The sequence below is a fragment of the Chaetodon trifascialis genome, chromosome 20 (assembly GCF_039877785.1).
Source record: "Chaetodon trifascialis isolate fChaTrf1 chromosome 20, fChaTrf1.hap1, whole genome shotgun sequence".
NCBI lineage: Eukaryota > Metazoa > Chordata > Actinopteri > Chaetodontiformes > Chaetodontidae > Chaetodon > Chaetodon trifascialis.
In genome coordinates this window covers 12,587,297-12,611,041 of record NC_092075.1, presented here as the reverse complement: position 1 = coordinate 12,611,041, position 23,745 = coordinate 12,587,297, and the positions used below count along the sequence as shown (strand labels likewise).

The 23,745-nt window shown below is 42.7% G+C and overlaps 1 protein-coding gene across 1 annotated transcript; it reads right to left on the bottom strand.

The window, feature by feature from the left end:
* Window positions 1-1,817: 1,817 nt before the first annotated feature.
* On the bottom strand, window positions 1,818-22,924 carry npdc1a (neural proliferation, differentiation and control, 1a). Its single transcript, XM_070989295.1, has 9 exons — window positions 22,630-22,924; window positions 11,471-11,620; window positions 4,435-4,548; window positions 4,089-4,325; window positions 3,797-3,863; window positions 3,471-3,561; window positions 3,235-3,314; window positions 3,006-3,105; window positions 1,818-2,859 (listed from the first exon to the last, which is right to left on the bottom strand). Exons 1-9 carry the CDS (start codon window positions 22,733-22,735, stop codon window positions 2,788-2,790), a joined length of 1,017 nt encoding a protein of 338 aa, XP_070845396.1. The 5' UTR covers window positions 22,736-22,924; the 3' UTR covers window positions 1,818-2,787.
* Between the last annotated feature and the right edge of the window lie 821 nt (window positions 22,925-23,745).

Sequence of the window (23,745 nt, the reverse complement as noted above, 5' to 3'; positions counted from 1 at the left end):
GAGGAGATGTGTGAGGGGAGTATCTGGGGATTTAGTTGACCCCCCCCCCCCCCCAGATGTCTCAGATCTTGTCTTTAGTTCTTTTTAAGTGGCCTGCTCCCTGCTCGCAGTGGCTTCCAGTCAAACAGAGAGAGAGAGAAAGTTTCAGATAAAAGAAAGCCTCTTGAATCAGCAGCAGTGTGAACGTGTTGCACCTCTCAGTCAGCCACACCAGTGCAGAAGAAACTACCTCCACCTGGAGCAGTGTAATCAAAGCAAAGCATCAGTCCGTATTTCAGCATTTTTACATCCGTTGACTCATTAATGTACGTCTCTTCTTCTGCTCAGCATCACATTAGGCTGTGTACACGTAAAGGAAACCAACGCTGTGCACAATATGAGATGAAGAGGTGTTACCATCTTTATCAGTGAATAAATTCGTACTGTCAAGTGACTGATGACTGGTGCCGCAGTCGGAATCTGCCACCGTCTTTCATTTGAGCGTGTATGGGTGTTTTCATGTGTGTAGATAACGGCTTTTGAAAATGACACATTTGTGTATAGTTGCACTTGTCACCTCAAGAGGAGACACCATCAGTTTCTGTTAGCGGTTGATGCGGTTACTAAATAAACACTTCTGAGAAATTACGTTTACTAGAAACCACTAAAAGCTGGTGTCTGCTTCATAAGGGTGCCAGAAATGATAATTTATAAAGAATTTTGTGAATACTGACAATATAGTTTAGACCAGCCTTCCCCGACTCACAACTAAAAGGTCATTTTAAGTACTTATAATAACTTTTGTAATTAAAATAAATGTGACGGCATAAGTCTCAGGGACTAGTAAAAGTTACAAATTTGATAAAGTACCAAGACTAGGATCTAAATACCACCCCTCCTGTTGAGCAGCACAATTGTCTCCCACAAACAAGTTTGATGGCTTTTTGATTTTCTTCCCAACGGCCCTGCCTTTGATACCCACCTTCACAAACCCTCCACCCACCCAGGGTTTCATCTGAGGGCCAATGGCTGCCTTCCTTCCACTGTCCACCAGCACAAAGGGCTTTTAATGGCCCTTGGCATGTGGCTCAATGGGGACAGGAGACTGACCCCCCCTCCACCCCACCCCACCCCACCCCACCCCAACACACACACACTTTCTGGGTGTAATCATTTGTGTCCTGAAGGTAAAACAAGGTCAAACAGGATCACCAAAAACCAGACAGAAAGCCAGCAACACACTCCAAAAGGTGACAGGCTTATGTGCGAGTTCATCGGAAATGCACACAGCACTGCAGTTTGACTTTCTGAATCACTGGCGGAAAGCGACAAAGTACTTCAATGCAACTCCAGTACTGTACAACTCTGAGGTACTTGTACTTTACTTGAGTTTTTCCATTTTCTGCTAAATTACACTACACTTAAGATGTGAACACTGTGCCTTTTAGTCCATGTTTATTTGATATTTGTCGGAATATAACCAACAACTAAATGATGCACTATTACAAGCTAAGATAGCAAGAAGTCTGTTGATCCCAGGAGGAAGTCACAAGCTACCCAGCACCATATACAAAATGAGTTCCACCTTTACCAGCTGTCACATTGAAGCGATGAGCACATTAATACATCAATAATTATAATCCAGTAATATATATGATTCTGAAATGGTCCGTTCTGCATAATTATTTTCTTTGGTACTTTAAGTATACTTTGATACTAATACTTGTAGTATGTAGGACTTTTGCTTGTTGTGGAGTGGTTTGTTTTTCACTATCACCAAACACAGTAATAATACAATGTATACCATGTCAAGCACAAAAGAAAGAGGCCGAACAAAGTCATTTTCACATGTGGTAAAAAGTTTTAATTCCAATTCTTGGTCTGCATGTACAAATATCTATAAAAAGTGAACACTTTCACTCTTTTTATGTACATTTTGCAGCACAGAGTTAACTTGGGACAGAAGAGGACAGAGAGGAAAGAGGGACAATACAAGAGAGTGATATTTACCACCTACACATCCAGCAGTATAGTCAATCGAGTGCTCAGACGTCACTTTTTTTACTGTACATTCTCTCCTCCAGCAACAGGATGCATACATACAGGAGGCAGAATAATTCATCAAAGCATGGCCATGATTCAAACACAGTACAGTCAAACCATGCAAACACACATCGTCATGTACTTCATTTTCATATATAGGTATACTCTATAATCTTAAAATCTTTATATGCATCTTATATGACGAGGAGTGAAATGAGCAACAGCAACGGTAACATTGTCAGTGATAAACCTGGTGTTGTGTCGGGGAGTCTTATCACAGAGATCTGATTTGAAGTATTTCCTGGCTATCTGTTAGGAATGTCGTTTGGCCACAAGCTATGCATGACAAAACAAGGGACAGCACCTGTCTCTCAGCTTATGAATGTGTATGTCTGTGTCTGCTATTGTATCACATTCTTTGGAAACAGCTGCAGAAATGAAGGAAAATAACAAAGATGGACGAGAAAATTTGAAGTCGGAGAGGAACATTTAAACGGGACAAAACACCTAAAGAAGGGACATGAAAAGACAGTAATGCTCCAAAACAGTGACAGAAATAAATTAACAAGGAACCTGGCGTACATTTGTAGTATTGAAAGCCACACTTGGGGCAGATATAGTAAAGAGCCACCAATCAAACAATCATGTTTATCACCTTCTCCTCCTCCGTTTCTATGCATGCAGTGTGAGAGCAGGGTGGTTTGACATGTATGCCTGTGTGTATGTCTGTAATTTTGTGTGTGTGTGTGTGTGCGTGTTCAGCAATCACTTGTGATTCTCCTGATAATGTAAAGTCGAGTCATCAAACAGAGGGTTTTTCACTTCCATCTCTCCAGTCTGTCACAGAGAAAAAAAGACTCTCAGTCACAACACAACAGCAGAAATGATTCGGTTTGAGTGTGTGTGTGTGTGTGTGTGTGTGTGTGTGTGTGTGTGTGTGTGTGTGTGTGTGTGTGTGTGTGTGTGTGTGTGTGTCTACTCACCGGTGCAAGTCCCGGGCACTCATATACTGTGAAGTCTCCTCCCACTTCTTCCTCATCTGATGTGACCTCGGTGTCATGGACTTTCTGTTCAGGTTTGCTGCTGCAGAAACAGGAAAAAAAAAAAGCGAAGGCAAAGAGATAACAAGGTCAGAGGTTGTGGTTGAAAAATGTAGGTCCACATGATGAGAGGGAGAGAGTGGCGGTGAGGTCATAGAAAAAAAAAACATACTTTCCCAATGAGAGCATCTGCTGTTTTTGATGCTGGTAGTGATACATTTGGGCACTTTCAGCCAGAGTCTTATCTCCTATCTGAGGACGAAACAGAAGAAGGAAGCGCGGATGACACATTTGAAAACCCGGCACACAGTTGTACATCTTGTGGTTGTTGCAAAAGAAGAAGTGAGAAATGGAAACAAGCCAAGCCCTAACAATAGAGGTTAGGTGAAAGGAGAGCTGTGCGCTTACCGAGGTACCATTGACTGTGGCAGCAGACGCATCCGCCCCCCTGAAAGCAGGGTAGTCCACCTTCTGAGTTAGACGCGATTCTCTCTGAAACCTGGGGGGGCATCATGAATCTTGAGTCTCCTGCAATACTGAGAGGCTGCTTCCTCCCCCTGGCATTAAAACATCCTTTCACCTAAGCTAACTGCTGATGATACACAGACAGCAAATGCAAGTAGGCTTTGTTTTGCTTTTTTAGAGAATTTTATAAAATACTGCTCTTTACTTAACAACAAGGCCACATTTAGCTTTCACTTGCATTACTTATGAATGTATGTGTTCACACTTACTTGATGTAACAGACAGTTGCTAGGATCACTGCCACAGTGCCCACCACCACGCACAGCGAGATCACAACTGCAGGTCGGCACAAAAGAGAGGAAAAGAAAGGGGAAACAGAGCAGAGCGATTGAGTGGGGGAACAAAAGTGATAAAAGTCTTGCTGGCAAACATCCAGGCAGTAGAAAAAAACAACACCCTTATCTTGTACCAACACTCTGAATTGTCTACCATCGAATAATCAAATAACAGTAAGCCCTTTAAGACCGCTGCAGGCAGCTGATCACAGAAGATCATACTCACTGACAATAATGCTGTCATTGCTGGGTGTCCGCACAGCTATCGGACCACCACGGCCCCCAACTCCAGTGGCCCAGGGCAGGGGGGTCGGTGTGGTCAGGAGGGCAGAAACTGCAGGGTGCGGGGCTGTGGTGGTGGCGGCATGCAGGGTTTCATATGAGAGACGACCCAGGCTTTGCTGTTTGTGTTTGGAGGCAGCTGTCTGGCTTTTTTTAGCATCTGTCTGGGAGGTGATGGCAGCTGGAGAGAGCGAGGCAGACAAGATGTGATAGAGGTGACTGTCACTTGTAGGGAGAAAATTACATCACTTAAAAAAAGTTACACTTATGATCACGCTCAGGGTTCTTACCAGGATATTTGGATTGCCTTTCTGGTGGTCTGACATCTATCACTTCCTGTTTCGCGATGGCAGAGTGAAGGTAATCGATCTCTTCATCCAGTTCAGGGTAGTATATCACTTTACCTAAAGAAAAGACAAGATTCAAAGATCCACTGATTAACTTATACATAAATTAACCTGGCTGTGATTGCCTTTGTGTATGAGCTAAAAATAAAGAAAGAAAAAGCAACGGGAAAATATAGATTACGTGAAATGTTGTGTCACTCACAGCAACACTAAAGGCTTCTAACTATAAACAAAACACTTTCGTGCACGTGCACAACATACAGATCAGTAGTGACTGACAGTAGCTTCATATGCACATGAAGTCACATGGGTAAACTTATTAAGCAATTAACAGAACATGTGAACAAATATGTAGCCACAATCTACAATTAATAACACCTGAACCTTCAAACAGAGGAGTAACCATGCTTTTTCTTTAGTAGTGCACTAAATGATTCATTTCATTATCTTATTATATTCATGAATGAATTCACAAAGCGAAGCTGCGGATCCTCCCAACTTTGGCATTCTTGCTTAAAAAAAATTAACCAATCAGCAAATTAGTTGCAGATTCACCTTCTGTCAACCTCTGAATGGGCTGATCAGCTCTAATTTTCTTAGTAGTTGTGCCTACTGATGTCTGTCCCTAAACTCTCCATGTGTTTTCAGGGTCTTGTCTCTGAAGTGATGGACAGAGAGTGTGGCCGATGTGTTGTTTGTTTGTGGGCTGATAAAAAAAGGACACAATGCTAAACTCTCCTTGACAGCCCTTACAGCCAGACAGTGAGCCACATTCCTGCAGTACTGCCGAGGTGTCCAGGGCGACCAGGGCCGATAGCGTGTGTGTGGCCGGGGGAGGAAGCACCGCAGGGGGCAGGCGCAATCAGCGAAACCTTGGCTTCACTTGCTGCATTCACAATGGATTCCATAGCTCGCTGCTAATGGAGGTAATCAAAGTGCTGTTTCCTTCTGTAAAGTTACCCTGCAATGTAGCGAGATCAAATTAAAGGTATTTGCACTCAAAGCTTAAGTGGCGGTAAGTCAAAAAAAGTGATGGTTGCTTGCATAAAAAGCTAATTTAGCAGATCATGTGGCATGGCAATCCATTCAGCATCATGGTCCATCACATGTGCAAAAAGATCAGCGCCGGTAAATCTGTCGAAATAAAAGCGCTATTACACATTATTAAAACCACCTACACTGCATTAATGATTACAGTGTCACTTTCACTCCAGAAGGCCGGCCATCTGGATGAGCTAATGTGTATGATATGACATGCCAGCGCTTTCACTGCCTGCTTTGTTTTTCTCTTGCCCCCCTCCACTAATGGCCATTTAGTGCACTCCATAGCAGGTGCCTGTGGAGGCGGGATGCACCATCTGTACTTTGCAGGTGGCTGGGAGCTCCAACCGTGCCCGTGTGCTTGCCAGAGGCATGTGCTCATGCAGGTTTAAACTTTAAAGGAGACTAAAAAAAAAAAGGAAGATGCGGATAGATTTAAAATCTGCAGGGAAATAGTTAAAAATGGACCAGCAGTTTTTATTTACAGGGAAATACTCAGGATCCCACAGAGGGGGAGAAGTTGCAAATTCACCTAAAAAAGTGGTGATTGTGTGCATGTGTGTGGTTTGTCACACACAGACTAACCACACACACTTCTCCTTGTGTAAGAGTTTTGTCACTGGCTTGATAATGACCCATAACCTCTCTGGAAGCACCCGGGGGGCAGGTGGGTACGACAAACAAACACTAAACAGCTCAACAGGGATTGAGGGTCACGCACATCTGTGCTGTTCTACTTTCCCACTTAAAAACCATCCACATTTCTTCCTCCCCCAAACCACATGCATGCACACACACACACACACACACACACACACACACACACACACACACACACACACACACACACACACACACACACACACACACACACACACACACACACACACACACTTCCTGCCCCACCTTCCCCTTGTTTAAAAACTCTCAGTCAGGCAGATTTCACAGATCTTGCCACTTGATTTCTACATTTGGGTGGAAATGGCAAAATATCCTGTGTTGTAATCACACAATATATCTTCACCTCTGAAGAATCGACATACTTTCAGATGAGATTTGTATTGATTACACTGTTTTAAAGGTCTTTAGATATTTTGCACCATATGCCACAAACCAAAAATACCTGACAACGCCCCGGAAAGCTTAGAACAGGATATCATTAGCGACATGTGGTGGATCAGTCTGTGGTTACCTGGCACTAGATTCAGCAAACAGAGCTGCAATTAAACGTTTTCTTATTGTGTAATCTGTTTATTATTATTTTAATGATACATTTATTTAGTTTAATCCATGAAACATCAAATGTTCACCACCAAAACCAAAGAAACCAAAGAGATGACTGGATAAATGACAAATTGTGCCCTCAACTTTGGCAAAACAGCCCAAAATTAAGAACAAATTAAGAGATAAATGACTTAAATCATCAGTTTTTATATGATTGATATTGAGTCAATCAACTCATCATTTCAGTACTACAACAAAGCCACCAAACTACTAAACTTGGTTTGATTTCTTTCAAGTTCTTAGAAGTAAAAGGGCAAATTGAGAACAGTGCCTCCGCCTCACAGTGGACCCTTTCTCAATCCTGCCCATAGATTAATTCACACTCAGTGTGTCCTGCTGCCCTCTAGTGGCACACTCAATACACTGAGCACGCAGATGGGAGAGAGACAAAGAGTGAATCCAGGTCATTCTCAAATTCTCTGAAACCAGTCTGGCTGACTACAGCTGCTCTGCTAATTTCAGATCACTCTAATTCACACAGTGTTTGTTGAGTCCAGGTTGACGAGTCAGTTAAAAGGAAGCAGACCAAAAAAAGTTCACAAGTTAAACAGAAACTCTCCTTTATCAGTCTGTTTTTAGAATGAGGGAGCGGCGCACAGTTAACACAGAATTTTTCTTAAACTGTAAAGTGTGTCGTATAACTGTGTGAACGTCCCACCTGCTATGAAAAGCTAGTCACAGCTGACTGCAGAGCTTTGAGTCAATAGAGGAAATGTGACCGGCAATATCCTAAGAGTCCCGCCTGTCTCTCATCCATCGTTTTAATGTGTACAACACTTACTATAATCAAAGCCAACTAACAATATTGAAGATATAAAAAAAATTGTCCTTCAACGGAATCTGAAAAATCTGAATATTCAAGAGGAAATAAGAAGCATAGCATGTACATATTACACGTAAATGTACAAAAGTATACGTTATCGATCTGCTATAGGTAAATAACAGCTTTGATTCGTTCACAGATTATTTAGACAGCTCTCTATGTCTGTCTCTTCTCTTTCTTCTTTCTTTCTCTTTTTTATGTCACTCAGTTAATCTTTTCATGAAAAAAAAAGTGGAACCGTGATAGTCGCTGGCTGCAGGTGTTTGTTAGCATCAAAACTGCAGAAGGATCCGCTTTCCTTGTCGTTCTTACTTTCCTTGCTGATATGTGGAGCGGGTTGGACTGAAAGTGAACATCTGCAGCTGCAGGTGTGGAACTGGTGGCTAACTAACAACTAAACTTAGAACACATTGCTCTGGCTGAACATCAGACCCATTTACATTACATTACACAGTCACAGTGTTTTTGTATCGGCCGTGTGACTGATTCGTGGAGTCGCGGTACTTGTGGAAATGGTGGGATTAACATCAACAACCACAAATCCATGTGCAAATAAATGTAGCTGTTAAATAAAACAGGAGTAATATCAGATGATGACTTGTGAGCAAGTCACTGAAAGGGTGTTAAACAATGTTTATTTAATTCTCAGCAAACTTAAACATCTCTGACAGGTTTGGCGATCTCGCTTCCTGTAAACTGCTGCGGGATATTTGTTCATGTTGTGCTTCGCTGAGCCAGTCTAACAGCTGTCGTAGCGTCTTTTCAGTTTGTTGACTGCTCTATTACATTTTGCATAGCGTAAAATTATAGAAATGTGCGTACACAGATAGGGGGAACAAAGAGAACGAGCTACAGGAGGACAGACAGAGACATCGGGCCACATGGAGACATCCCTGCCCTGAGCACATCGACAAATTACCTGCACATGAAGAACACATACAGTACCAGTCAAAATCTGTTTGTGCGTCTTCTGAACAAAGGGTATGGCTTGAGGCATACTGCGTGTTTACCTATGGCAGTGCACGCCTCCATGTCAAACACAAGCAGGTCGTCCTTCCAATAAAAAGTGTCGCCTGCCTCACTTGGCCTGCTGAGCTCTTTCATCCTCTCTGAATTTCGTACGTGAGACATTTCAGACTCCATGCAGAGTGATTTCCAGCGATTACAACAGCAGAATAACCTCGAATTCCTGCAATTTAGAGGCAATCAAGCCACACGAACAGAACAACCAGTGCAAGGCCACAGAAACATAATAATGTACGACCGGGAAGAGCTGATGTAATAATTCTGAGTGCGAGACATGAAAGAGGGAGTGAGAGTCAGACAGAGGAACACTGGTTTACATGTAAAAGATGTGGTGCTGCTGCAGTGACTGGAAAGGGAATGCAATCCCGCTCACAGTGAGGACATGAACCGTGACATTACACGGAAAACTGAGGTAAACACTACCCTGCAATCATAGTTTATATTTATAGTAATTAAAAAATAATTGAAAAATACAGTATTTCTGTCTGTATGAGGATGACGAGGATCAACTGGACAGCTCTAAGGACACAGTTGCATCATGTCACTCTCCTACATATTATTTTTTCTGACGCACATAGCACCCAATTCTCTCAAAACATGTAACTTTTCAAATGATTTATGATATTATGAGATTATTCTATAGAACAGCAGAAAAGCTGAAAATGTGGCGGTGCTGTAGAGCCAGTGAGTCAGCTTGATGATGGTGACGATGAGACGTGGTTTTGCAGGAGTGAAGTCAGAGATGTTGCAATGATGCTAACTGTGCTTGCTGACAATACGATGCTTTAGTTATGAGCGATGAGTTATGTTGGGGGCGCAGGCAAAATAATGCGTCAGAATATCAGTTTTGAACATTACAATATTTTTCATGCTTTTGTGAAAACGCAGCCGTCGTATTTCCTCTGAAGTGACAACAACAAGAGGGAATTCAGAGGTACAATTTGCAGTCAGTAATGCTGCCAAACTACCAAGACGGCCACACTTTATTGTGTTTGGATGCCTTACGAGATGCGCGCTGCCCCCGACAAACTAAATAAGGCAAATGTGGCGTAATCTTTTCATTTTGTGTGTGTTTGTGTGTATTTGCATGTGAGCATGTGAGCGTGAAAAAGACACGAGTCAGTCTCCCGAGAGGATCACAGTGCTCTGTGGTCTCTCAGGAGGGGGTTTACGTAACCACTTTAGGGAGCTTAGCCGAGGCCTTTGATATGCTGGATTCACAACAAAACACACATACACACACACAGCAACATCACATATTTTAAAGTTAGCGTCTTCATATAGAACAGTGCACAAAGAGACACAAAAATCCAAATACTAATCAGTGATCGGGCCTTATCACCATACGCATGCGCTGCAAAACAAAGTCCTCTCTTCTCCTGCATGATGTGACCTTTCTCTGCAAAACATCCTCACACTCATCTCATGTTTACTTCTCCCTCTGATGCTGCCGCCAATAATTTGAGCCAAGTTCGGACGGCGTCCTCTCCTGCCGCAGACCCATCTAAATTATTAATCCTGCAGAGAGCGCACACGTGCCCACCAACAGATATAAATACATGCAGTCACACGCGCACATGCACACATTTGTGCAGAGGCCCGTGAGCTGAAACATACACACGATGTTTCCATTTTCTCTCTCTGATTTCTGCAGCACCTTCTTGAAACGCGGTGTGCGTGCCAGCCATGCCATGGAAATGAGAAAAATAAGATTTATATTTCAGTGCTTGGGCTCTTCCATTGAATTACATTAGATTCAATGATGGAGAGAGAGAAAGAGAGAGAGAGAGAGAGAGAGGGATGCATGTCATCTAAGTGATTAAAGCCGCCAGCACAGGGCGGTGTGTGTGTGTGTGTGTGTGTGTGTGTGTGTGTGTGTGTGTGTGTGTGTGTGTGTGTGTGTGTGTGTGTGTGTTGCAGACACAGCAGGGGCAGGGGCGGATTAAAAAACACAGAAGATCAGACCGTACAACAGACGTCAGAGATATGGATGGGAGGGGGAATCAGGACCACAACAAGGATGTAGAGTGAAGAGAACTGGACAAGAAAAGAGCAAATTGGAGGAGATTCATGAGATAGTGAGAGGAAGAAGGGATAAGGAGCTCCAACTGAGACTGACAGGGGAGGAGAAGGAGAGCGCACAATCAATAGGCATCTGAGACAAAGAGGTGGGGTGGAAGAGAGGTGGGCAACAGGATGCAGAGGCAAACAAAACATGAACATCGAGTGAAGATGTTAAAGGAAACAGAGAGTCAGTCAGTACATCTACAGGCACCCTAATAATCTGATTATCACCAGAGAGAAGCGGTTGTTGTAACTGTTATTCAGGCTATTCAGGTTTTAATTAGAATAAGCATGACCTGGTTATTCATCAGAAAATAGTGACGAATATCCAATTCCTTGTCTGAGCAAGAGTCCGTAATCCAAGAGATGAAATTTACAATGTAACGAGCAAATCATCACCAGCTGGAACCAGAGAATATTTGACAATATTTGCTTGAAAACTGTTATTACTACTAATGATTTATCAACCATCAAAATAGCTGCCGATTAACGTTTTGACAAACAACTAATCGATTAATAGACTAATCATTTCAGCCCTAATTTGAATAGAACTCATGCTTGTGTTAGGATGTGTTATTAGATGTTATCCTTCCAGACATTAATCTTATGTAAAATTACCTAATGGTACCTGAACAGACACCAACCTCACCTGAGACATCTGAAAACGCTTGACGTTTCAAATTCTGCTGCAATGTGATCACGTGAGCTGAGCATGCGCGTGTTTCTCATTCAATTTCATACCGTGCTGATGGTGCCTCTTCTTCTCCACGCAGCGTCCTTCCTGGTTCTCTTCCAACGGGGAGAGGCAGGGACCACAGTGGGAGGAGCCGGGCCTGCAGAAGTGGCGTCCCTCCTTGGCACAGTCTATATGGAGAGGGCACTTACTGCCAGCTGGGTGAGAGAGAACAACAGTTTCATGAGAATCACGACCACACTGCTGTGATCCAGAAATGGTGCTTTTAATGAGGCATTTAAACAACAGTCTCTGTGTGCAGAGAAGTACTATAAAAATACTCAATCAGGGATGCTTCAGCTTTATAAGCAACGCTCCTTTCATTGGTGGATGTGTCAGCTCTTCAGCGCCATTCACAGATGAAAGATCTGGCCTCGAACAAAGCGCCTGCTGATGTCACAATCACATCACAGTGTCTTTTAAAAGTAGCTGTGTGTCATCACTGCGTGCATATGGGCAAGGTTTGCCAGATAAGACAAGAATGTTTGAATGGTAAGAAAAGTACATTTTGAATAGTTTTCTGCATTTCGCAATGTGGTGAGCCCCGCCTGTTTGGCAATCCAAGTGAGGTTACGCCAAAGTAAAGAGCGATCGACAGCCGCTCTCTCACAGATTTGCCTGCAATCAGGTTAGATAATCGCTTGACCTGATTACCGCTGGTTTGACACAAAAACACAGCTGATTAACTTCAGACACACACAAGGGGAGAAGTGGGTCACAGAGCCACAGCAGGTGTGCTTGGTAGCAGAGGTGCAGGTGGAGCACTGAGATGCCATCAGAGCGGATAATGAGGCCGGCAGAGCCGCACAGCAGGTCGGATAAAGGTGAACTGCACAGTGGGACGCGAGACTGTCCCAGCAGACAGGAGGTGTACAAGGTACTGTAGGTATGAGACAGTGGATGAACGCAGTGTTTTTGACGGGTACTGGATCTCAAAGGTCAGGCTTGTTCAAGTCACACATTTCCAGTAGAAGACTGTTCTGCTAAATAATTTAGTTGGATATTTATTCTTTATTTCTTTTTATTTAATTTTATTTGAAAAAACTTGCATTTCCGTTTGCCGTCATGGCTCCTTTCTTAACCTCATTGTTTTTCAATTGCCACACAAGGGGAGTGAACTACACATGACAGGAGCTCGCTGAGGGGGAGCTCTCAATGACCTCCATGGCAACAAGGCCCGTGCTGCCAGGGCACATGTGCACATGGCGAGTGTTGTGGAGATGAAGAGCAGACAGAAGAGGGGCACTGCAGCGCCTGTCGTACTTGTGTACACATTTTTATCCCCACTTATATTCTGATTTAACTCCATATACCCGACGACAATGATAAACTTTAGCCATTTGACAAATTCACAGTCTCCTCTCTTACTGTCTTTTGTCACTTACAAACAGAAATTTAGATTTTATTCTGCATTTCATGGGCTGTTTTGATGAAGTAAAAAAAAAAAAAAAAAAAAAAAAAAATATATATATATATATATATATATATATATATATATATATATATATATATACACACACCCACACACACACACATGCATACATACACATACCCCTGCACTATGCAACACCACTGGAAACTAACTAAAAAAATGAAGAAATACTAATGAAAATTTAAAACTTTCAGCATCATTGCAAGTGTGAAAACACCACATGCACAGAAGACATGGACATAGACATCCATGCAAACACACACATTTTGACAAGTCTACACATCTTCGGGGAGGTGGACACACTCGTCCACATGTTGTCACAGACTGGTCTGCCTCTGGGAGTGAGCGGTGGAGTGACGCAGGTGTAACATGAGAAGCTTTATTTTCCCTTCTGTTCGTGTCAAAGATAGAGGAGGAAGGAGCAGGTGGTTGGTGATGGGAGGTCATGAGCATTTCTTTTTTCTGTGAAACATCTGTTTGTTAACTGTGGCATCTATGGGTAGAAAAGCAAATGGTTTGCTTAGCGCCATGACTCACGCTGCCACAGAGCTAACACGCAGGCAGAAAACTCCCCGAGCATGTTCGATCGTTAGCTGTTGTTTAAAGTCACGCTCTGCCTTTTTCAGTTCCCACGACCAAGCAACAGCTCTGTCACCCCGACTTCTAATTGCTGCCTCATCTGTTCCAGCCCTGTTGCCAAGTTATTCCACATCGCAGTGAATGTAACGTGCTCGTGCTCAGAGCCCCCTCATTCCGGTTAAGTCCAAGATCGCTCTCTTCATATCTTCTCTCCTCTTCCTCCCTAAAATGTCACGGCTTGCCACGTGCATGTCATTTCTCTCCAGGTATCACACTTTTTTCTGATCTTTTCACACGTTTTTCTTGGCGTAGTCCAACCGAGAAAACCGTTACTAGAAATAGACTGTTCTGCCGCACTTTATATGAATGTGCAGTTTGTGAGTGCCTGGAGCGGAATTAATTCTTCAACATGTGTCTGTGCACATGTGCATGCTATAAAATGATGCAAGACTCACATCAAAAATATCACTGAATCAATGTTTTGTTTTTTTGGCCTGTAGTCTCCCATGAAGAAGAGATTCTCACGAGCTTTCAGGCAAGTTGATCCAATAAACTGGAAAAGGTTCTTAGTTTTGTTTTAACTTCAAACATTTCATTGATTGTCAAGCATCCTTGTCAGTTATTTCTCAGTCAACTGACTAATTGATTAACTGACAAACTGCTTCAGCCCTAGTTGATTCACTTTTCAATGGTGAGGGGTATTTACTGGAATAATAGAGCTGTAATATTTCCAGCTGTCCTCTTGGGTGCTCAGCCAGTCTAACAGGTCTTGATCAACAGGTCAAGATGCTCTCGCCATGTTGAATTCTGTATGGCTGTGATTAGTTTAGCACTGCCTCGATACTTGGGGTTAGCAATGACATTAGTGAATCAGCTCAGTTCTAAACTCTTAACTCCATATCAAGCCACGGCTCAAGAAACAGGACCCTGCTGGTATCTACTTCAACATGTCTCCGGCTCTTTCTAAAAACCTTTAAAGAGCCACCTGTCATCAGCTCTCTCTTTGATCCAGGAACTGTCTAAGGATCAAGGACCGCTCAGGCCCAGATCACGCACAGACGACCGCACTCATGTCACAGATCAAACAACGAATTCCCGTCTCAAACCCTTCAACCTTTCTTCATCTGTGAGTAGAAGTCAGTTTTGAATACGTTTGTCACACATGTGCCTGTGTGTTTGTATGTGTGCATGTTATTAAGGATCACAGGGTACCTCATAATGTGACACTTCATCAAGTGTTTTTGGGGTAAAATAGTTGCATGCTGTTGCTTTAATGTTTCATACTGATATTCATTACATTACAAATACAACAAGACCACACTGGCTCTTTGTCAGAGTCAGTCTTTTGAATTTTTTTTTTTTGCAACGAAGCAGGAATTAGTCATGTATTATATTTGTTAACTGCATTACGAATGCTTTCAGTTTCATAGAAATCTTTGGACAAATGAGATGGACAAAGAAGAAACATCCCAGACTTTTCCACTGTGTGTTCACATGTGCTATTATTTAAATGTCAGACAGCCAGTAATGCGAACAGCTCTAGAGTGAAACTGCCTGTATTGCAGGCAAGATGCATCTATGCCTCAGTATCACAGGAGGACGTATTGAGACACTGGCGCAATAATGTAGCGATAATTCATCGCAAGACACTGTATCTCAGTGGACTTGCTGAATCATTTGTCTTGACCCTATGTGTCATCAAGCACAAAAAATACAATTAGTAACTCTGGCCTCATAAATGAATCACTGACGTCGAAGAGAAAAGGAAAGAGGCAATTAATCCCTGTTATGAAAGTGATAAAGCAATGAGTTCTAGATTTTAAAAGCCTGCACTCATTACAACGCAGCTCGAATCTCAGCACCTCTGGTCGGCACTTCATCATTATTCATTGCGTGGGAAGTTAATATGGTGGAACCTATTGCAGTCACATGAATGCAGATAATTATTCTCCTCACACATAAGCACCCGCACATACACAAACCCACACCCAGGCACAAACCTGCTGCATGTGTGCTTCATTCTGAATGTGTGAGGCGGGCCAACGGTGAGAAAAAGAGGGTGGGAAAAAGCAAAGAAAGTGTGAAAATCAGGGAAGAGCTTTTGCTTATAATAGCATTGCAATAATATGCTTTTGGAGCACCAAGAAATTAAAAAGCACAAGAAGAATTAATTAGCATTATTTTACCAAACTCACACTTACATAAGAGCACTTTTTCTAAACCCAACTGAAGCAGTAAAGATGCTCATCATGATAATCATGCGACAAGCAGCTCAATTCTATTTCCCAGTGTAACAAAGGAGCCACAGAAGTGAATAACAAGTCACCATAGGAGGTGGCCTTGCACCAACATGCCTCCCACACAGTGCTGTCGCTAATTAGCTTATATATTAGCTCAATCAAGGAGACAGAGGAAGAGCAACACAAAACGAGAGACAGACAGGGAGATGAAGACAGAAGAAAAACTGGAGGAAAAAAAAAAAGAAAGTCCCACACATGTTCCTGCTGAACATCAGGTCGTTTGGTGTCAGCAAAGAGGGTGGAGGTGTGAAAAAACATTATGTAACTCAGGGACTCAGAAAGTAGTCCTTGGAACGAGTGAAAAATGACTTTCCCAACCATCTGCTGCTGCTGTTGCCAGGCTGTGTGCTCAGCAGCAGCTCTGCCAGGAAGAAGTGAGAGGCACAGAGGCATTCTCACACACGGCCTGGTAAACACCTACACTCACAGACACACACACACAGATACACACTTGCAAGCAAGCGCACGCTTTCATGTCACGGCTAACTTGTGCTCCTTCAAGCTGTTCCACAGATACAATACGACAAATGTCACCCCGATGTGCGTAACTGTGTGTGTATGTGAAAGGGAGATTGAGAGAGGAAGTAGGAAATGGGTAAGCCTGGAGGGTCATACACTCCCATTGTGTGCACTTCCTGACCCTCTGACAGGCGACAGGAAGTAAGTCAAACACTCCAAATCAAGTGGAAACATTAGCTCTGCTTGGTGCGCTTCACTTGAAATGCAAACATGGATAAAGTGCATGTGCGTGTGCTCATGTGTGTGGCTTTTTGTGTAACCATGCTGCTATTCTCCTGTTTATCCATCATGCTTCACTCTCAGATGACAAAAACAAACAAATGCCAAGCAGCCTGTTTCTAGTGCTCTGTTTTCCTTGGCATTAGCCGGGACACACACTGCTATTGTATGCTGCGAATTAGGATTAGGAAACGTGGCGATCCCTGATGTAAGACATGAGACAATGTACATTTGACATTGTCAGAGATTTTGTAATACTGTTTATACAGAGCTAGATATCCTTCATTAGTCATCCTAAAAACATGGGATTTGTTGCATACACTGGACAAAACAAATGCTGTTTATCAGTTTTGAAAATTTCCAATAAAAACATAATAGACCTGTAGCTGAGTTTTTATATTGCATCAATGTGATGAAGTATCTTAATTTTTTATGCATTTATTATAGTGCTGTCAAACATATCGCGTTATTAACGCGTTTATGCAAATCAATTTTAATTTTTTTTATCGCGCGATTAACGTTCTTTGTGACCTAGTGAACTTGTAGTTTTTTATAAGCTGTGGCCACTGCCAGTAACGTTTCCAAAACTACAGGATCCAATTCGTAAACCAGAAACAAAAAATAGGCACGCCCCACGCACAGCTTTGGTCTTGCCTGCTCGCTAGCTGTAAAAGAGTAGGCGACCGGTTTGTGTGGATGTCAAGCGAAAAAAGGCCGAAATGGATGCGAACAAGCTTCTGAATGGAAGGTTACTTTCAAAAAGTTGCCAGATGGTTCGACTGACAAGACCAAAGTTATCTGTGTGTTTTGTGGGTGTGAACTGAATTATCATCGCAGCACATCCAGTCTGAAATACCACTTGATGGCCAAACACAGGGCGATGCGAATTCTCCTCCACCTCCTTGTGAAAACCAGGCGACAATGGATGGCGTTCGACAGAGGCGTATGGATACCGCGACTAAGAACAAGCTTACTGCAGCCATAGCCAAGTAATGTTCATTCTTTGTACATTGTGCATGTGCGATTAATTTGCGATTAATCGCAAGTTAACTAAGACATTCATGAGATTAATCGCGATTAAATATTTTAATCGATTGACAGCACTAATTTATTAATTCTGTTAATTAGCCAAAACCCCCCAAAATCTGTCTATTTTCCTGAAAATCCCAAATTATATATATTGATACTGTGTCACAAAATAAGCATGGATAACAGACTGTTAGGAGAAGAGATAGGAGCTGAGGAAGAACTCCTTGGCTTTGTGTAGGCATTAAAACTGCTTCTGATCAGATTGTGAGCCAGGCAAAATGCTGACAAATGCAAAGCAAAGCGTTGGTTTCAGAAGCAGCTGCCAGTTTATTTTCAGTTGGAAAGCCCTGAAGCTAAATTACATGACTAATGTGATGTAGGATTTCCCAAAATCTCCTGTTTCTCTCAGCAGTTTTTTGTCTTGCTGTATTCAATCTTTGCAGAAACAAAGTTTGTGACACAAAGCCATCCCTTCCTCCGTTGTGCCGCGTTGAATATGATGACACGGCAGTTTCACGCAACGTCGCTACAACGATCAGTGAAGAATCTCGCCTACGTCTGGGCAGTAGGTGAAAACAAAATCGAGTGCCTGATAGACCAAAAGTGAACCATGCAGTGGAAACAAAGCTTCAATGTGTGGAAACTGTCTGTCTTATCAGTTTCAGTATACTAGCATACTGTAGGTGCAGGTTTCCCAGCATTATCAGATGCCGTGACTCCCACATGTGCAATTTTCTGCCAAGAGTGGCGGAAAATGGGGCATGACTTAGCACCTGTTTAACATACATGTAACGGCACAGACACGTCATAATACAGAGGCAGGAAATAGACGATGGTTTCTTTAGCGGAGACGTAAAGGTGAAAAGGAAGTGAATGGAAAACAGTCAGAGAATTTCATACTTGATGGAATTTTAGTTTGTGGAGGAAAAGGCGTTTTCTCTGCCTGCGTTTGTCATTCATCTTTTCTGCTGCTGTAAGTTCTGTCATGTCAGACAATGGCGGGTCTCACCCACTGCAAAGGTGATGATCATTGTGTCATTATCATTAGTGTGGAACAGGGCAGCACACCCTGCAGCACACTGCACAAAGGTTAAAGGGATTTCTACAATGGCAGCATAGTTTAGTCCCCTTTCATTTCCTTTTTCCTGGTCATCCTGTTTGCTGGTTCAGCTGTTAGAACAGCCTGCGATGCAACAATTCAATTACTTTGAGAGTTGATTCAATTACGAAGAATTTCTTTAACTGGACTGACCAATGTTTTATCACAATTGGCTTAAAACTAGGTTTCATTAGCAAACATTTCATTTTTTTACTCAACAAGGTATCTAAATCAGCATCTTGGTATCAGCACTATGCACTGAAACTTGTGCTTCAGGTATTGCTGGTGCTTCTATTTAAATCACATACTGCGAACATGTCATTCTTTGTGAGGATGTGGCTACACACAAACGGAAAACTGCTGACATCTAAAGTAAAAAGGGTTGTTTCTGATTCGTCAATTTCAATCATAGGACTGGGCTGATAAAAGACACGACTGTTGGTACGACAGTTACGGTTAAGGGTTGTACTAAAACTGGAGGAGCATCGTGTAGTTTATTTCAGCTAAACTGTGCTGACTCTGGCTTTGTCTGATGTCTGTAAGCGCTCTGTAACTTGATTAATTGTGGGCCTCTCATTTCCTGGAGAGGTCTGGTAGCCAACAGAACGCTCTCAAAGGAAGAAACCAAAGGCCTTGCGAGCAGAGAAAGAAAGCAGGGGAGAGCAGCGGTTTCAAGAAGCCACCACAGCAGAGCATCGGCTGACCACTTGAGTTGAGACTGAGGACCACAATGGGGGCAGATCGATAAGTCTTTCCTGGCTGTTGCGTAATTTCAGTATGATGGTTACCACCATGTAATTAGGTGGTAATTTTCCCTTTCTCACGATGACGAAGGTAATATCAAATCCCCTCAAAGACCACACGAGCTACATAACAGATCTGAAACCAGAGGGAGCACTTGTTAGCTTTAAACTGCATTTCCCAAATTACTTTGTGGAAGCACTGATTTCTAATACAACATGTATCAAACTAAGGTTAAAAAAAAAAAAGAGAGAGAGATTTGGTGATTTTCCCATCAAATCCTTTCACAGGTGGTGTTATTATTGGTAAATCTGGACAGAGCACAATTCAAACCCACTCCAATCAGAAAGCGCTCAGAGCTTAAAGTGCAGATTTGGTTTTAAACCCAAAGCAAAATAAAAATATCACCTAACCCATACCTGGTCTTTTACCTGTGGACGAATATACGTAAGGCACACTTAATCACTAGTCCCACGAGGATACAAATCATTAGGTATGAACTCGGTCATTGACTCAGAGGTCTTTATGTCCCCTGGCAGGGTGAGAGTGTCCTCATCCCTGACTTTTCATGGCTCTCCATCCTCACTTCAACGCACATGATTTTGCTGCAGGGCAAAAAGAGGTGATTGAAAAACACTGAGGCCAGTGGCTGTGTGTGTGTGTTTGTGTGTGTTTGTGTTTGTGTGTGTGTGTGTGTGTGTGTGTGTGTGTGTGTGTGTGTGTGTGTGTGTGTGTGTGTGTGTGTGTGTGTGTGTGTGTAAGAGAGAGACAGCGTGTGATCCGGAAGATATGGATCATTAAAGCTTAATCGTGCTGGAAGAAAAGGGCGGAGGCAGTGGCTCTCTGAATAGTAATCACACCAGTTCTATGTGGGTTTGGTGAATGACAAACCTGGCAATTAAACGTAGCAGCACAACAACGACCAGGCTGAGCAGAATATTGAGAGGTGAAGATGATGTTTCTCCAGTGAAATGCTAAAATTAGAACAGCAAGGACTAGCAGTTTTTTTTTTCCACTAAAAAAAGTGACTTTCGAGATGCTGCTAATTCAACAGGCCCAACTGAGCCTCAATCGTACCACAAATCCTGCATGTTATGGTATTTAATTCTGTGTCTTGGCCAGCAACCGAGACATATTTTATGTAATCAATTGGGATTATGGAGATTTTGGACTACTTCCATCCCAAGAACCTAATGTTCTGTGAAAGCTTTCTGGCATATTTACACACGATGATGTGGCGATGTTCGCTGAATCAACCACCTGATTACTATGCACTTCATGCTGTTGTCACACTCCAGCAAAGTCATCCTGAAACCTGACTCGCTACACTACTGAATGTGCTTTTTGAGCTTCCCTAGAGGCCTCCGAAGTAAATATAATAAATCAATAAAGTGGCATTTACGTGAAAAGTGCCTGTGGAGTATATGTACCTCCAGCAAAATGTGCTACACTTACTCCCCACTCAAGTGAAACGGCATGTTATTTCGCCTCCTCTTGGTATTTTCAACACGAGATACGCAAACAATAGCCCACATACTGACACACTGTCACACATTGTTTTGAACAAGCTGTGTTCAAATGGAACAGGTGTGAAAATCTGTCATGTGTCAAACCAGCAAAATCCTAAAAATGCTGATGTCACCAAACATGTGACACAATATTGACAGCTTCGCCTGTCTCTCATCTTGTGCAAAATTATTTTATTCCGACACTCAGAAAGAAGAAGAAGAAGAAGAATCAGAGGGACAATCCCCTTTATTTGTCACACACTACATACACGCCTGCGCACGCCATGCATTGGTGAAATTTGTCCTCTGCGTTTGAGCCGTCCTGGTCGTCCTTCCTCCGCGGCAGACCAAGACCAGGACAAACTTCTCTACGTCACCAAACCACTTGCTTTTCTCCCCAGTTTTATTTTTTAGCATTTGTGAGAGGACCTAACAACATTATGGTAGTATTTTGCAACGACATGAAAAGTGGAAAATTACTGGATTTTAGCCTCCAGGGGAAAAACACCAGCTGCCACTGCGTCACATCCTCTCAATCCACGAGTGCATGAGCAAAATTAAGCTTCACATCCTTTTGATTTCATGCACAGGCTTCAGCAAGCAAGAGTGAATCAGTGGAGACGGCGGGGATATGTTTGCGTTTTGGAGGAAAAAATAAGTATTAAAACCTATAAATTCACACAAGTCCAGACCGGGGCAGTAAATATTTGAGCCAGTGCAGTGTGTGTGTGTGTGTGTGTGTGTGTGTGTGTGTGTGTGTGTGTGTGTGTGTGTGTGTGTGTGTGTGTGTGTGTGTGCGTGCGTGTCTCAGATAAGGCTAAAGATTACATGTGAGAGTCCAGCTGTTGGTTCTCCCTCAGGGTTTCTGTGTTAAAAGCCCAGGAGCAGATTACCTCCCCTCCACACATCACCAGTAATCATCACTGTGTGAAGACCCATTACACACAGCATTAAGACTGCACTCGTGTGTTTCCAGAGTCTAAAACAGTGCTCAAAACAGTTTCCAGGTAAACCAGTTACTCAACTGAGAAAAAATGAATTCACAAAGTCCTCTTCTCATAAATGTATTGTTCAGTTTCAGTTTAAATATATGGAAAAAGTGCAAACAGTTGCTTGCTTTTCCAAACACTGTGGCTGCTACTCAAATTAGGGCATCAGTATGGTTTTTAATTTTGCAACTTTGACAGGAGTTTGTCATTATCCCTGACATAATTGTTAATCAACTAATCAAAGTAATACTGTATCAATCAAAAAATAAGAAAGATTATTCTTATGGTTATTTCCTCCTGGATGTCCTGTGAAATTTGAGCACTACTCCATTTGGACTCGATTAGTTTAATATTAACCAAATATAAATCTGTGAGAATACAATGAAATGTGCACTGAGTAACCCAACAAGGAAATGAATTTGTATTTTTCTTTCACCATTGTCTCGCCCACTTAGAGGTACAGGTATAACCTGTCTAAAGCGACCTGATGAACTCATGGGATATCCCATACGAACGAGCTACTTCATCAGCAACAAAACTGGCAGCATAAACAACAATAAAAAGTAAATAAAAACTGACTAAAACGCTTTTTAAAGTCTTTCAATCCCCTGGTGTGCTGTTTCAGTCAAAGGTGCCCCAATAACGGTTATTGATGAGGCAGACAATCCCGGGATGTTTTGAAAATGAGCTTAAACTTTCGAGAGTAATTGGTTTGTCTGGTTGGCTCCACTTGTCATGTGTGGTGAATTTACCTGGAAGGCTGGCAGTGACAGGGACGACGCACAGCAGGACCGCGGCGAGCAGCAGCAGCGAGGCCCGGCGCTGGCATCCGCTCCGCGGGCTACAGAGCAACAGCATCCTTGGGGTCTTCTCGGGGACGGAGAACCGTAGACGGGGACGGAGGTCGTTGTCATTCCCCCATCACTTCTGTTTTATGTTTGTATTTTGTTTTGTTCTGTTTTTAAAAAGCGTGAAAGCGGCAGCGCGAAGTACACACAGCGATAAACCGAGCAGGTCGCGCCGGGGAGCAGTCTGTCTACACACTGCGCACTGTAATCCGTGGCGGAGCTAAAGATAGCGGAGCTTCAGGCGGGTAAGGAGGGGGTGTGTGTGCTCGTGAGCTTGTGTGCTGTATGCGTGCGTGTGTTTCACATGCTGCCTTCAGGGTCTCCTCGTAAACCCCCCCAAAAAACAGGCAGACGTGTCACCTAGCAGACTTGTGTTTTCCACGTCACTTCACGTTTACTGGTTTTTGTTTTTAAATATTATTTTGCAGAGAGTTAGAGACTACCAACCTGCATTTTAATTTCTTTTGATTGACACATACAATTAATGCGTGCTTAGGAAAACGTCTTATTTCCTTTTTGTTTTCAATAAAAAGAAAAGATAACAAAATGTAATTTTACAAAATTGACACTTAACTTTACACACTGACTGGATGCCTGGAACTCCACTGTCGAAATTAAAAAATGATCACAAAATAATTAAAAAAAACTCGTCCGCTTTATTAACAACGGTTCATCTCACGGTCTTCTTCTGTGAATGGAGCTTTCTCAGTTGTCATGGTAATAGCCCAGCTGTCATCACATGACATCAAGCACGGAAGCAAGTTTGATGACAAAGTTATCGTCATGACAACTGAGCAAACTCCATCCACCGAGGGTTTTTTCACGTTTAAAGAAGATCGTTTATGTTGTTGTTGTGTAACCTCACCCTCATGCTTCTGGTGATATTAGATTCGATACATCTCTGCTTCCCACGGCACCTGAAGGCAGCAGTTTACTGAGCGATTAGACACGGGAGAGAGCGCATGAGGTACGTGAGACGTCATGACGTAGAAAAACCGGTTTAAATAACATTAGACAGTG

What these genes read in the sequence shown, in the direction of transcription:
- npdc1a (XM_070989295.1), bottom strand. Translation starts at nt 22,735, where the DNA reads ATGCTGTTGCTCTGTAGCCCGCGGAGCGGATGCCAGCGCCGGGCCTCG. An exon ending in TGTCACTGCCAGCCTTCCAG is followed by an intron (nt 11,621 to 22,629) that starts GTAAATTCACCA and finishes TCTCTCACCCAG; the next exon opens with CTGGCAGTAAGTGCCCTCTC. An exon ending in GCAACTGTCTGTTACATCAA is followed by an intron (nt 3,562 to 3,796) that starts GTAAGTGTGAAC and finishes ATGCCCCCCCAG; the next exon opens with GTTTCAGAGAGAATCGCGTC.